The following is a 14,967-nucleotide window of genomic DNA, read 5'->3' on the forward strand; positions in this document are numbered from 1 at the left end:
CTGTTCTGGCATCTCAATGCCCACAAAACAAAAACACTGCTCTTAATTCCTGCCACTGGAATTTAAAGCTCTCAAAGAGCAAACAGAAAAGAGAACACAGAGCCACTCACCAAGAACAACGCAGAAAATAAATTTGATATTGAAATTCTTTACCTTCAATCTTGGCTTGAATCTTCTGTAACTTTTACATGTGGGTCAGTTAGATATGGCCACACATTTATTTAAGTAACATCAATCCCTCCTTTCTCTGCTTACTGCCTTTTCAGTAGAAACGAAACATGGAAACCATTCTCTCAGGGGTAAATGGAAATCGATGAACCACCAAGGTTGAAGATGACCATGTCTTACCACTGAACTGTGTCTTACAAAGACCTCAACTCCTTCCAGGGGTGCCACACAAATTATGAGTATGGGGCATTTGTTCATCCTTTCAAGTATTATGCCCATCTTTATAAAAGTAAATTTGTAATAAAGATAAGTCATTGTGTATGTTTCTAAGAATATCTAAAGATTGGTCATAAAAATTAAATACAAATAATTCTGGTTGCTTGCTTTTTCCCCCCAGTTAAAATAAGACCATTTAGGAACTTGGCCCATTGGGGGTTTCAATTTGGAGGTAAACTGATGGATTGTGGAGATGTTGAACTTCAGTTTATCTATAAGATGATGAAGCTGAGATAAGTGGGCATATAAAAAAGTTCTTAATAGCAGCAGGCATTTGCATCCTTAATTTCACCAGACAATCTTCATGGTTCTTCATATGTATTATCTCATTTAATACTTATAACCTTTTGAGGTAGGTGCTACTACTAACAAGGCAGATTAACTTGCCCAAAGTCACATTTAGTAAGTGATAGAGCAAAGTTTTAAACCCAGGTAGTTAGACTCCAGGGTCACACTTGTAAGCACTAAGATATACTTCAACTTTAGGACACAGCTTTCCACTGGATTTATGTTCAACATCTAAGACTGATTTTATTAATAATATTATTTGGGATGTTGTCTCACTCTGTTGCCCCAGTTGGAGTGCAGGGGCATGATCTCAGTTCATGGCAACCTCTGCAACCTGGACTCAAGCAATTCTCCTGCCTCAGCCTCACAAGTAGCTGGGATTTATAGGCATGCACAACCACGCCTGGCTAATTTTTGTATTTTTAGTACAGCGTTTCACCATGTTCACCAGGCTGGTCTCGAACCCCTGACCTCAAGTAAAGGGCCTGCCTCAGCCTCCCAAAGTGCTCGGATTACAGTTGTGAGCCACCGTGCCCAGACTAAGACTGAAATTTTTTAATGCTACTAAAATATATAACACATTTTTACTTTAATTATTGACACATGAGACACAGAACTGCCTTTCTCCTTTTTTCTTTTTAAAAAATCATGGGCCAGGTGCAGTGGCTCATACCCATAATCCCAGCACTTTGGAAGGCCGAGGGGGAGAAATCACTTGAGGTTAGGAGTTCGAGACCAGCCTGACTGACAATGTGAAACCCATCTCTACTAAAAATACAAATATTAGCCAGGCATGGTGGCACACATCTGTAATCGCAGCTACTCGGGAGGCTGAGGCAGAAGAATCACTTGAACTCAGGAGGTGGAGGTTGCAGTGAGCTGGGATCACACCACTACACTCCAGCCTGGATGACAGAGTAAGACTCTGTCTCAAAAAAATTAAAATTAAAAAAAATTGTAATCATTATTTTTGTTTTGTTTTTAGGAATTGCCTTTCAGAAGCTAAGGAATAGATTATTTATAACTCATTTGCCCAAGAATAATACTTTTTGCAGGAGGTGAGGAGAATGCTGAATATTTTGGACTGTGTTTCCACAAGCAAATATATATGTACTGTTATTTTAAGATGAAGGAGGGAAGAAAGAGAGAGAAGATGTACTTTAAAGCAGAGCAATGCTTTCTGGCCTGTTTGGTTGGTTATAAACCAAAAAGAGGCTGACAGGATGGAAACCTTGACACCACCTTCACTTCCAACAGGGTAGTGGGGAGCTGCCAGGAAGCACAGTTCCAAGACAAATAATAGCTGTAGTCATGCAGACCTTGTTTTTCTTCAACTAAGATCTTTTTCCACAGAAGCTCTAAACACTGTGAACCTACCAGGGCTCGAGCTGAATGACTCAAGCCTCACAGCCACGTCAACAAGTTGTCACCTGGATGCCTAAAGTGGTCTAGTGCCTGTTAATGGCTGTGGGGAATCCAGCTGTTCATATTCTCTCCCTTCCCCCACTCTCTTTTTTTTTTTTTTTTTTTTTTGAGACGGAGTCTGGCTCTGTCACCCGGGCTGGAGTGCAGTGGCCGGATCTCAGCTCACTGCAAGCTCCGCCCCCCGGGTTTACGCCATTCTCCTGCCTCAGCCTCCCGAGTAGCTGGGACTACAGGCGCCCGCCGCCTCGCCCGGCTAATTTTTTGTATTTTTTAGTAGAGACGGGGTTTCACCGTGTTCGCCAGGATGGTCTCGATCTCCTGACCTAGTGATCCGCCCGTCTCGGCCTCCCAAAGTGCTGGGATTACAGGCTTGAGCCACCGCGCCCGGCTCTCTCTTATTATTCTTTGTAAAGTTAATATCCCCAAATTTAATATCCATTAAATTTTAAAAATATAATTCTACCTCCCTCTCCTATCTCCTAACCACCCAAAAAAGCCCATTAGCACAATAAAAGACAAAAGTTAATAAAAAGGGGGAAAGGCAAAATTATGAATTAAATAAGCTCAGACAAAGAAAAGAAAAAAGCTATAGGAACTGGATACAAAATTTGCGCTAAGATTCCTAGCAGCCAAAGCAAAAGAGGGAACTTACTGGAAAATGTAGCTATTTTTGTCATATAAAAATGAAGCACAAATAAATATAAATGAGTTAAAGGGGAGTTATTTCCAAAAATGAAGCACAGTGCTTCTTATTAGAAGAGGCAAACTTTTCCTACCCATAATCTCTGAGTGCTTTTGTTTTGCTTTTAACATCCTTGTAAGGGTTACACAATACAACATAATCTACAATGCCCTCAATAGCAGGTTTATTTTCTTTTAAGGTTATTCCTTCTGGCAGCCTCGTTTATAGATCTATTTTTGGCAACCTGAAGTTTTGCTCTCCATTTCCACCACTGGTTTGCTTCCCACATCTGTTAGTCCCGGGCCTAATCAGAAGCTTGACGAGATGTACGTCTATGGGAAAGGAATGGATGTGACCCACATGGAGCTGAGGTAGAACTAGTGAAGAGACAGCTAGGGGAATGGTAGCAATAATCGGTGACTGGTGTCAGTGAGAAACAGATAACGGTGGCTAAGATACCAAAATAAACTTGGAATATCTTGATTCCTCCTCTTAAAGCATTAGAGATAGGACTTACAGCCACTCCTCCAACTACATCTCCTCCCACTCATTCCTCTGCTCGCTGGGCTCCACCATGCTGCCCTCCTTGCTATTCGGACATCACTTCAAGCTCTCTTAGTGCACGGCCTAAAATATCTGTTTTTCCCTCTGCCTGGCAGGCTCTTCCCCCAGCACTTTGTACAGATGGCTCCTATCTCCCACTCAGGTTTTGCTCAACTTCCATCTCCTCAGAGAGGCTATCCTAACTGACCTTCCTCACTGGCATGTCCCCAACTCGCCACCATCGCTGCCATTCTGATTCCACTTATCCTACTTTGTTTCTCTTCAGAACACTTATCACCACCTGCAGAGATATTATTTACTTGTTGACTGTCTCTTCTACTGAGATGTATACTTCATGAGGGGAAGAACTCTGTTTTGTCCACTGTTCTATCCCTCATGCCTACATTAGTGCCACAGGCAGAGCAGATGTGCAATAAATATTTGTTGGGTGGATGGAAAAATCTATTTGCACATGCAAATCAAGATACTCAACTTTGCATACAAGTGTGAAAGCTCTCAGAGACAGTGATGTGTTCAAAGTATGGTGGGTCATTTTAGAGAATCCATCATGAAGAAACGTATGGTTCAGCACACTCTGAGGGCAAAATGTACCATGAGCTGAAAGTCTTCACACACATGACCTGGCATATGGAGACGGAGCACATTTGAATAATGAGAGAAAATGTTTTTAAAATGTTAAAATCTCACCTTAAATAGGTAGAAATAAACTTGTTTGGTATCTGCATCTTCTTCCTTGTGGACACAGGTAAAGAGATATTCCACATCCAATACTATTCCCAGGAGTCTGTTCATTTCTTCCTCTGACACATTCTCCAGGTGGGAAACATGAGCAGCTTATGATAAGATCAGATAAACATATATAAGAACTCAATTGGAAACCAAACATTCCCCATTTTAAAATAGAAGGTTCTCTCTCATCAATCTTACCATCAATCCTTTAAGCTCATTGGGAATAAAAGAAAATTTCTGAACTCCTGTAGGACTGAAGTCTTCTCAGAAAATCTACCTATAATTAAGAGACTACCATGTTCCTGAGCCTTAGTCTCCTCTTCCAACATTAAAAATGGGCTGGTGACTAATGTATGCAAATAATGCACATTTTAAGAACCAGTATTGGTAGCATCAAGACTAGTCCTGATAGGGTCAAGTTCTTAGGTTTCCATAAAAGCAAATTCTCTACCATGTCAAGAGGGTTCTCTATGGTCCTAGTCATGAATGCAGGATTTGTAAGTTGGTGGTTCAGAGATGCAGAAAACCAAGCTCCCTAAAGGTGTAGCTCTAAGTCCTATGAAGAGCTCATTCACCAAAGAATATCATGATAGTGTAAAGACTGAAGGCCTTTTTCTTCAGCCTTTCTGATTGAGACACACTGAAACCTCACTGTCTGCTGCAAAGTCCCCATGGCCTATTTTAGCTTGAGATTCAACATCTTCCATGATCCAACTGCAAACCCACTTTTGCATCTTTGTTCTGTTGTATTACTATAGTTTTGTGACCTATCCATTGACCCTCTCTTCACTCATCCTTTTGTAATCTCTTCTACTCAAATACAGTCCATCTTTTAAGGTTATTGCATTTAATCCCCAACCCCATGTAGTCGGCATTAGTAATTCCATTTTACAATTGAGGAAACTAAGGCTCTGATATGGTTTGGATCTGTGTCCCCACCCAAAAGTCGTCTCGAATTGCAATCCCCACATGTCAAGGGAGGGACCTGGTGGGAAGTGATTGGATCATGGAGGCAGTTTCCCCCATGCTCTTCTCATGATAGTGAGTTCTCATGAGATCTGATGTTCAAAAGTGTTCGACAAGTCCCTCCTTGCTCACTCGTTCTCTCTCTCCTGCAGCCATGTAGGACTTGCCTTCCTTCCCCTTCGCCTTCCACCATGATTGTAAGATTCCTGAGGCCTCCCCAGCCATGCAGAACTGTGAGTCAATTAAACCTCCTTTCTTTATAAATTATCCAGCCTCAGGTAGTTCTTTATAGCTGTGTGAAAATGAACTAATACAGTCTCAGACAGACTAAATATTGTTTCACCAAATGTCACTCAGCCAACAAGGCAGAGCTAGGGTTTGAAACTGAAAAAGATTTGACCCAAATTCTAAAGCACCTACAAACATACTTTTGTTGATTAAATGATTCACTTCAAGTCCCTTTTCACTTGAAAAAGGATCTCTAGAGAAACCATCTAATAATCACCCACTTGCCCAGGAACTCCTCTGGGCTGGAATCATGTCTTTTATTTCTGTTATCCCCAACATCTATTACTATGTTTGCCACATAACAGGAGGCAGCACTTCAAGAATGATCCTCTTAGGTATAGCTCTGAGTGTACTGGCCTAAAAATGCTTGAACATTAAAGTGCTTGAAATGGTTTTTAAAGAAAGATTAATACGTTTAAAAAAGTGATAGATTTTTCCTCGTTCTTTTAAAGGGAGATGAAACTAAAGGCTATTGAGGAATATCTGGTAGGTGGTGGACATGGGTCAGTCTACTTTGGAGACCATGATGCGCTCACCATTGAGCCACAATGCTGAGTCAGAAGCCTGGGATAGAGGATACTACTAATATCCACTTATATATCCCTCCTCCTTACCACAACTCCTGGTTTCCAACTACCAGCAGCTCCATTTGGCCTAAGGGCTTTTCTTATCACCATAACCTACTCTGCCACCTAGATACCCCTCAAGAGCAGCTCTTAGCCAAAGACTAAAGAAGTCAGGGTATAAATACTCATTTCCTCACTCTTCAGATGGAATAACTCTGAGGTAAGTGTTCTACACCAGCTCCCAATTTTTCCCCCACAGAATTAAGTACCAGTTGCCCACAGTGAGAGCTGGCTTAGTAATTCACTATTTATTGGCTGCCATTTCCTCATTATTTCACTTTTCACTCTCCTACTCTTATCCCAAATAAACTACCTACACTCAAATCCTTGTCTCAGAGTCTGCTTCTTGGGGAGCTCAAACTAAGATATCTAAACAAATGCATTTTCAGAAAGTTAAGAGGATTAAATACCAAGGAGTAGGGGATCCTGAAGGAGCAGGAGTAGCTATGTTTATGTCAGACAAAATGGACTTTATGTCAAAAACTGGCTGGGCGCGGTGGCTCATGCCTGTAATCCCAGCACTTTGGGAGGCCAAGGCAGTCAAACCACGAGGTCAGGAGTTCGAGACCACCCTGTCCGATATGGTGAAACCCCATCTCTGCTAAAAATACAAAAATTAGCTGGGCATGGTGGCGCGTGCCTGTAGTCCTAGCTACTCAGGAGGCAGAGGCAGGAGAATTGCTTGAACCCGGGAAGCAGAGATTGCAGTGAGCCGACATCACACCACTGCACTCCAGCCTGGCGACACAGGGAGACTCCATCTCAAAAAAAAAAAAAGAAAAAAAAAAAAAAAAAAACTATACAGAGAGACCAAAAGGATCAATTCATCAAGGGGATATAACAATTGTAAATATACATGTACCTAATGTTACAGCACCTAATGTTTGCTGTAAATATATAAAATGTATAATATAATATAAAGCAAACATTAATAAATCTGATCTGGGCACAGTGGCTCATGTCTGTAATCCCAGCACTTTAGGAGGACAAGGTGGGTGGATCACTTGAAGTCAGGAGTTTGAGACCAGTGGGGCCAGCATGGTGAAACCTCGTCTCTACTAAAAATACAAAAAATTAGCTGGATGTGGTGGCACATGCTTGTAATCCCAGCTACCTGGGAGGCTGACGGAAGAGGATCACTTGAACCTGGGAGTTGGAGGCTGCAGTGAACCTAGAAAATGCCACTGCACTCCAGCGTGGGCAATGGAGCAACACTCAAAAATAAATAAATAAATAAATAAAGATCTGAAAGGATAGAATGAAATACAATAATAGTAGAAGACTTTGATATTACACTTTCAACAATGGATAAATCATTTACACAGAAAATCAATGACAAAGCACTGGGCTTGAACTATACTTTAAAGAAAATGGACCTAACAGACATATATAGAACATTCCATCCAATAAGAGTAGAATATGCATTCTTCTCAAGTGCACATGAAATTTTCTCTAGGACAGATCAGATGATAGGCCATAAAACAAGTCTTAACAACTTTTAAAAGACTGAAATCATACCAAGTGTCTATTCCAACCACACCGGTAGGAAACTATTAGATTGGTGCAAAAATAATTGCATTTTTGCAATTCCTTTCAATGGCAAAAACCGCAATTATTTTGGACTAATCTATATAAATCATTAACAGGAGGAATTTTGGAAAATTTACAAATAGGTGGAAATTAAACAGCATGCTCCTGAACAACCAGTGGGTCAGAGAAGAACTTAAAAGGGAAATTTAAAAATATCTTAAGACAAACAGAAGTGGAAATACAACATACCAAAACTTACAAAATGGAGCAAATGCAGTTCAAAGAAAGAAGCTTATGGCAATAAATGCCTACATTAAAAAAGAAAAAAGATCTCAAATAAGCAACCTAATGTTACACCTCAAAGAACTAGAAAAAGAAGAACAAACTAAAGTCCAAAGTTAGTAGAAAGAGTAAACAAAAAAGATCAGAGCAGAAATAAATGGAAACAAGAAAAACAATAGAAAAGATCAACAAAACTAAAAGTTGGTTCTTTGAAAAGACAAAAAAATGGACAAACTTTTAGCCAGACTACAAAAGAAAAAAAAGAGAAGACTCAAAATAAGAAATGAAAAGAAGACATTATAACTGATACCACAGAAATACAAAGGATTATAAGAGATTATGATGAACAATTATGTCAATAGATTGGATAATCTAAAAGAAATGGATAAATTCCTGGAAATGTACAACCTACCACAACTAAATCATGAAAATATAGAAAATCTGAACAAACTAATAACAAGAAAGGAGACTGAATCAGTAATTAAATAAAAAAATCTTCCATCATGGAAAAACCCAGAACCTGATGGCTTCAAGGCTGAATTCTACCAGACACTTTAAAAAGAACTAACACTACTTCTCAAACTCTTCAAAAAGCCCAAGTGCAGTGGCTCATGCCTATAATCCCAGCACTTCAGGAGGCTGAGGTAGGAGAAATGTTTAAGCCTAGGAGTTCAAGACCAGCCTGCATAACATAGTTAGACCCTGTTTCTACAAAAAATAAAAATAAATAAAGATTAGGCAGGTGTGATGTCACATGCCTGTAGTCCCAGCTACTCAAGAGGCTGAGGTGGGAGGATCTCTTGAACCCACAAGATCAAGGTTGCAGTGACCCATGCTTGTACCACTATACTCCAGCCTGAATGCCAAAGTGAAACTCTTAAAAAAAAAAAAAAAAAAAAAAAAAAAAACCTCTTCAAAAAATTGAAGAGGGATGCATATTTCCAAACTCACTTTAAAAGGTCAGCATTATACTGACACCAAAGCCAGACAAGGACACTACAAGAAAAGAATATTACAGGCCAATATCCCTGATGAACATGGATACAAAAATCTTCAACAGAAAACCAGCAATCTCAATTCAACAGCAGATTAAAAGAATCCTTCACCACGAGCAAGAGGAATTAATCCCAGGATGGTTCTGCAATAAATTGATACAGCACATTAACAGAATGAAGGAGAAAAATCATATGGTAATCTAAAGATACAGAAAAAGCATTTGACAAAATTCAACATCCTTTCATGATAAAAACTCTCAACAAATTAGGCATAGAGGGAACATGCTGTACCTCAACCCAAAAAGGCCATATGTGACAAACCCACAATTAACATCACACTCAATGGTGAGAAACTGAAAGCTTTTCCTCTAAGATTAAGAACAGGACAAAGATACCCACTCTTGCCACTTCTATTCCACATAGTATTGGAAGTCCTAGCCAAAGCAATTAAGCAAGAAAAAGAAATGAAAAGTATCTAAATCAAAGAGGAAGAAGTTAAATTGTCTCTGCAGATAACATAGTTTTATAAACAGAAAACCCTAAAGACTCCATCAAAAAACTTTTAAAACTAATAAACAAACTCAGTAAAGTTGCAGGATACAAAATCAACACACAAAGACCAGTATTATTTTTTTTTCTGTTTTTTTTTTTTTTTTTTTTTTTTTTTTTTCTTAATAGGGATGGAGTCTCACGATGTTGCCCAAGCTGGTCTTCACAAATCCTGGGCTCAAGCAGTCCTTCCACCTCAGCCTCCTAAAGCATTGGGATTACAGGCAAGAGTAACCATGCCCAGCCATGTTTCTGTATACTAACAACAAACTATCAAAACAAAACAAAAAATCAAGAAAACAATCTCATTTATAATAGCATCAAAAACAGTTAAGCATCAAAAACAGTTAAATACCTAGGAATAAATTTAACCAAGGTGGTGAAAGATATGTACAGTGCAAACTACAAAACACTGATAAAAGAAAGTAGGCCGGGCGCAGTGGCTCACACCTGTAGTCCCAGCACTTTGGGAAGCTGAGGCAGGCGGATCACGAGGTCAGGAGTTCAAGACCAGCCTGGCTAACATGGTGAAACCCCATCTCCACTAAAGATTAAAAAAATTAGCCGGGTGTGGTGGTACACGCCTGTAATCCCAGCTACTCAGGAGGCTGAGGCAGGAGAATCACTTGAACCTGGGAGGCAGAGGTTGCAGTGAGCTGAGATTGTGCCATTGCACTCCTGCCTGGGTGACAGGGCAAGACTCCATCTCCAAAAACAAAAAGTGAAGAAGACACCAATAAGTGATAAGATATCTTTTATGCTCACAGGTTGGAAGAATTAATACTGTTAAAATGTCCATAACACCCAAAGCAATCTACAGATTCAGTGCAATCCCCATCAAAATTCCAATGACATTTTTCACAGAAATAGAAAAAATAATCCTAAAATCTGTACAGAACCACATAAGACTCCAAATAGCCAAAGCAATCTTGAGCAAAAAGAACAAAGGCAGGGTCATCACACTACACTTGATTTCAAAATCCCCTATAAAGCTATCGCAATCAAAACAAAATGGTACCAACATAAAAAAACAAATACATAGACCAACTGAACAGAATGGACAGCCCAGAAATCCATCCATTTATAGTCGACTGATTTTCAACAGAGATGCCAAGGGGAAGGGGCAGTCTCTTCAAAAAATGCTGTTGGGACAACAGGATATCCACATGCAAAAAAATGAAATTAAACCCTTATCTCAAACCATATACAAAAACCTACTCAAAATGGACTAAAGACTTAAATGTAGACCTGAAACTGTAAAACTACTAGAAGGAAACATAGGAAAAAGCTTCTTGACATTGGTCTTGGCAAAGATTTTTTGAATATGATCAAAAAGCACAGGCAACAAAACAAAAACAGACAAACTGGACTGCATCAAACTAAAAAGCTTCTATATCGCAAAAGAAACAACAGAGTAAAGAAATAACCTATGGAATGGGAGAGAACATTTTCAAACCATATATTTGATAAGAGGCTAATATCCAAAATATATAAGGAACTTATACAACTCAATGGTAAGAAAACAACCCAATTTTAAAATGTGCAAAGGATATGAATAGACATTTCTCAAAAGAAGACATACAAATGGCCAACAGGTATATATGGAAAAATGTTCAACATCACTAATCAGAGAAATGCAAATTAAAATCACAATGAGATATCACTTCATGCTCAGGATAGCTATTATCAAAAAGATGAAAGATGAGTGTTGGCAAGAATGTGGGAAAAATGAACCCTTGCACACTGTTGGTGGGAATGTAAATTAGTACAGCCAGTATGGTAAACCATATGGATATGTCTCAAAAAAATCCAAAAGAACTATGATATGACCCGACCCAGCAATTCCACTTCTGGATATATATCCAAAGAAAAGGAAATCGGTATGTCAAAAAGACATCTGCATTCCCATATTTGCTGCAGCATTATTCACAACAGCCAAAATAGAGAATTTACCTAAGTGTCCACCCCAACAGAGGAATGGATAAAGAGAATGTACTATATTAACACAATCGAATACTATTCAGCCTTAAAAACTAAGGAAACGGCCAGGCATAGTGGCTCGCACCTGTAACCCTAGCACTTTGGAAGGCTGAAGCAGGAGGATTGCTTGATCCCAGTTCAAGACCAGCCTTGGTAAGATGGCAAGACCTTGTCTCTACAAAAAAAAAAAAAAAATTTTTTTAATTAGCTAGGTATGGTGGCTCAGATCTGTAGTCCCAGTTACTTAGCAACCTAAGGCAAGAGGATCCCTTGAGCCTAGGAGTTTGAGGCTACAGTGAACTATGATTGCACCACTGCATTCTGGCCTGGACAACAAAGTGAGAGCCTGTCTTAATGCTAAGTGAAATAAGCCAGGCACAGAAAGACAAATACTACATGATCTCACTTATATGTAGAATCTTAAAAAGTCAAACACAGAGAAGCAGAAAGTAAAATGATGGTTACCAGGGACTTGGAATGTGGGGTACGGGTAGAGATGTTGGTCAAAGAGTACAAAGTTTCATTGACACAGAAGTTCCGGAGATCAATTGTATGGCATGGTGACTATAGTTAATAATAACGCATTGTAATTATATAATTGAAAATCGCCAACAGAATCAATTTTAAATATTTTCACCACAAAAATTAAAAGTATGTGAGTTGAGAGATATGCTAATTAGCCTGATTTAATCATTTTACAATGTATATATCTCAAAATATCACATCAAACACAATAAATATATACATTTTTGTTAATTAAACCTTAATAAAGCTCAAAAAATTAAATTATTTTCTCATTTTAACATATAATTGTACATATTTATGAGGTACCCAGCAATATTTTGATACATTTAATATATAGTGATCAGATCAGTATAATTAGCATACTCAAAATCTCAAACATTTATCATTTCTTTATGTTGGAAACACTCGATATCATCCATCTAGATATCTGAAACTAGATATTATTGTTAACCATAACCATAGTCATCTTACAGTGGCATAGAACACTAGAACTTATTATTCCTATCGAGCTGTAATTTTGTACCCTTTAAAAAATCTCAGGAGGGCACGGTGGCTCACGCCTGTAATCCCAGCACTTTGGGAGGCCCAGGCAGGTGGACCACGAGGTCAGGAGTTCAAGACCAGCCTGGCAACATGGTGAAACCCCATCTCTACCCAAAATACAAAAATTAGCCAGGTGTGGTGGCACGCGCCTGTCATCCCAGCTACTTGAGAGGCTGAGGCAGGAGAATGATTTGAATCTGGGAGGTGGAGGTTGTGGTGAGCCGAGATTGTGCCACTGCACTCCAGCTTAGGCGACAGAGTGAGATTCCGTCTCAAAAAAAAAAAAAAAAAAAAAAAAAAAAAAAACCTCTATTTGTTTTTAAATAACACAAATGTCCTAGAGGAAGACAGATTAAAGGGGTTAAAATTAGAGTGGTAGAGGCCACTCATCTTTCATTCCTCTCTAATACAGAAAAGTAATTGAAAGGAAGAGTGATGGGCCCGCGATGATAAACATGCATGGGTGTGCACCCCAATACAGCATTTTTGGGGGGTGGGGCGGTGTTGAGACAAGGTCTCCCTTGGTCACCCAGGTTGGAGTGCAATGGTGTGATCTCGGCTCACTGCAGCCTCGACCTCCTAAGCTTAAGTGATCCTCCCACCTCAGCCTTCCAAGTGGCTGGTACTATAGGCGTGCACCACCATACCTGGCTAATTTTTTTTGTATTTTCTGTTGGCACAAAGTTTCACCATATTGCCCAGGCTAGTCTTGAACTCCTGCCCAGGATACTCCTGTCTCAGATTCCCAAAGTACTGCAATTACAGGTGTAAGCCACCATGCCCAGCCTCCAATACAGCTTGTTTTTCTTTCTTTCTTTCTTTCTTAATATTTATTTATTTATTTATTTAGAGAGAGGGTTTCACTCTGTCACCCAGGCTGGATTGTAGTGGCACAATTATGGCTGACTACAGCCTCAACTTTTCTGGGCTCAGGTAATCCTCCCACCTTAGTCTCCCAAATAACTGGGACTACAGGTACATACCACCATGCCCAGCTAGTTTTTATATTTTTACGTAGAGATGAGGTTTCCATGTTGTCCAGGTTGGTCTCGAACTTCTGAGCTCAAGGGATCCATCCACTTTGGCCTCCCAAAGTGCTGAGATTATGGGTGTGAGCCACTGTGCCCGGCTCAAAACAGCATTTTTAAAAGGTAAGAAGAGGGGAGGTAATCTTTATTATCTGTCTGACTTCAGCAGTGTTGAATAAAATGTCAACACCATATTATTGCATTATCAAATAGAAAAATAATCAATTACATTGTTTCTAAGTATATAAATAATTTACATCATAGAAAAATTACATCTAGGCAGGGCGCAGTGGCTCACGCCTGTAATCCCAGCACTTTGGGAGGCCAAGGCAGGTGGATCAACTGAAGTCAGGAGTTCAAGACCAGCCTGGCTAGCGTGGCAAAACCCTGTCTCTACTAAAAACACAAAAATTAGCCAGGTGTGGTGGCGCATGCCTGTAGTCCCAGCTATTTGGGAGGCTGAGGCAGGAGAATCACTTGAACCCGGGAGGCGGAGGCTGCAGTGAGCCAAAATTGCACCACTGCATTCAAGCCTGGGAGACAGCAAGACTCTGTCCCCTACACAAAAAGAAAGAAAGAAAAGAAAGAAAAGAAAAGAAAAGGAAAAGAAAGAGAGAAAGAAAGAAAGAAAAGGAAAGAAAGAAAGAGAAAGAAAGAAAGAAAGAAAGAAAGAAAGAAAGAAAGAAAGAAAGAAAGAAAGAAAGAAAGAAAGAAAGAAAGAAAGAAAAGAAAAGAAAAGAAAGAAAGAAAGAAAGAGAAAGAAAGAAAGAAAAATTATGTGTGTGTATAAACACAAAAATTAATGTTTAAATATATTATTTTCTATTTGGCTATACAATACATTGCCTCATCACTTTCTAAAAGATACCCACAATCAGACTTCATTTTAGGTAGAACATTTGCTAGGTCATCTTTTTCTTAAGACTGCAAAATTTTCCTTGAGGTCAGTCTGAAGCCTTTGGGAAACAGGCCTCATTCTGAAGACAACTAGGTCAACATTTTTATGTCAGTCATTTACAGAAATAATTTTATTTAGGACTATTTTTGTCTCATAAACTTTTTTTAAATTAACAGACATAAAGACGGAGTCTCACTATGTTGCCCAGGCTAGTCTCAAACTCCTGGGCTCAAGCAGTCCTCCCACCTTGGCCTCCCAAAGTGCTAGGATTACAGGGGTGAGCCTCTGCATCTGGCCTGTCTTATAAACTTCTAATCTCTTTTTGTGCTAAGCTATGAAAGCAATCAAATCAGTATACAGTATCAAGTAAGTTCCTTCAGATGCTCCATAATATGAAACCATCTAAGGTGCTAACACAGAGTAGATTTAACTCATGTAAGTACATGCCATAATTTACTTTTGAAATAGTAACTTACTTCTTTAAAGCCACAAAACACTTTACCAAAATAAAGTACTAATCAGAATTAGAAGGAGTTGCTCTGGATGAAACAGAGGGGAAAGCTTCTATTTTCAGAAGGCTCAGGAACCCATCCCGTTACCTTGTTGGGATTCTGCAGTTTTAAAA

The 14,967-nt window shown here is 39.3% G+C and overlaps 2 protein-coding genes across 3 annotated transcripts in view; one reads left to right on the top strand and one right to left on the bottom strand.

Moving 5' to 3' along the window:
• LOC126946724 (non-histone chromosomal protein HMG-17-like) overlaps positions 1 to 14,967 on the top strand; it is a 1,084,902-nt gene that overhangs the window by 679,728 nt on the left and 390,207 nt on the right. The window lies entirely within an intron of this gene.
• KAT2B (lysine acetyltransferase 2B) overlaps positions 1 to 14,967 on the bottom strand; it is a 116,829-nt gene that overhangs the window by 55,577 nt on the left and 46,285 nt on the right. For both annotated transcript variants that reach the window (XM_050777276.1, XM_050777282.1), the window contains exon 3: positions 4,091 to 4,236. In XM_050777276.1, the coding sequence (XP_050633233.1) occupies positions 4,091 to 4,236 (146 nt within the window). The remainder of the gene's footprint in view (positions 1 to 4,090; positions 4,237 to 14,967) is intronic.

The sequence above is a fragment of the Macaca thibetana genome, chromosome 2 (genome assembly GCF_024542745.1).
Source record: "Macaca thibetana thibetana isolate TM-01 chromosome 2, ASM2454274v1, whole genome shotgun sequence".
Taxonomy (NCBI): Eukaryota; Metazoa; Chordata; class Mammalia; order Primates; family Cercopithecidae; genus Macaca; species Macaca thibetana.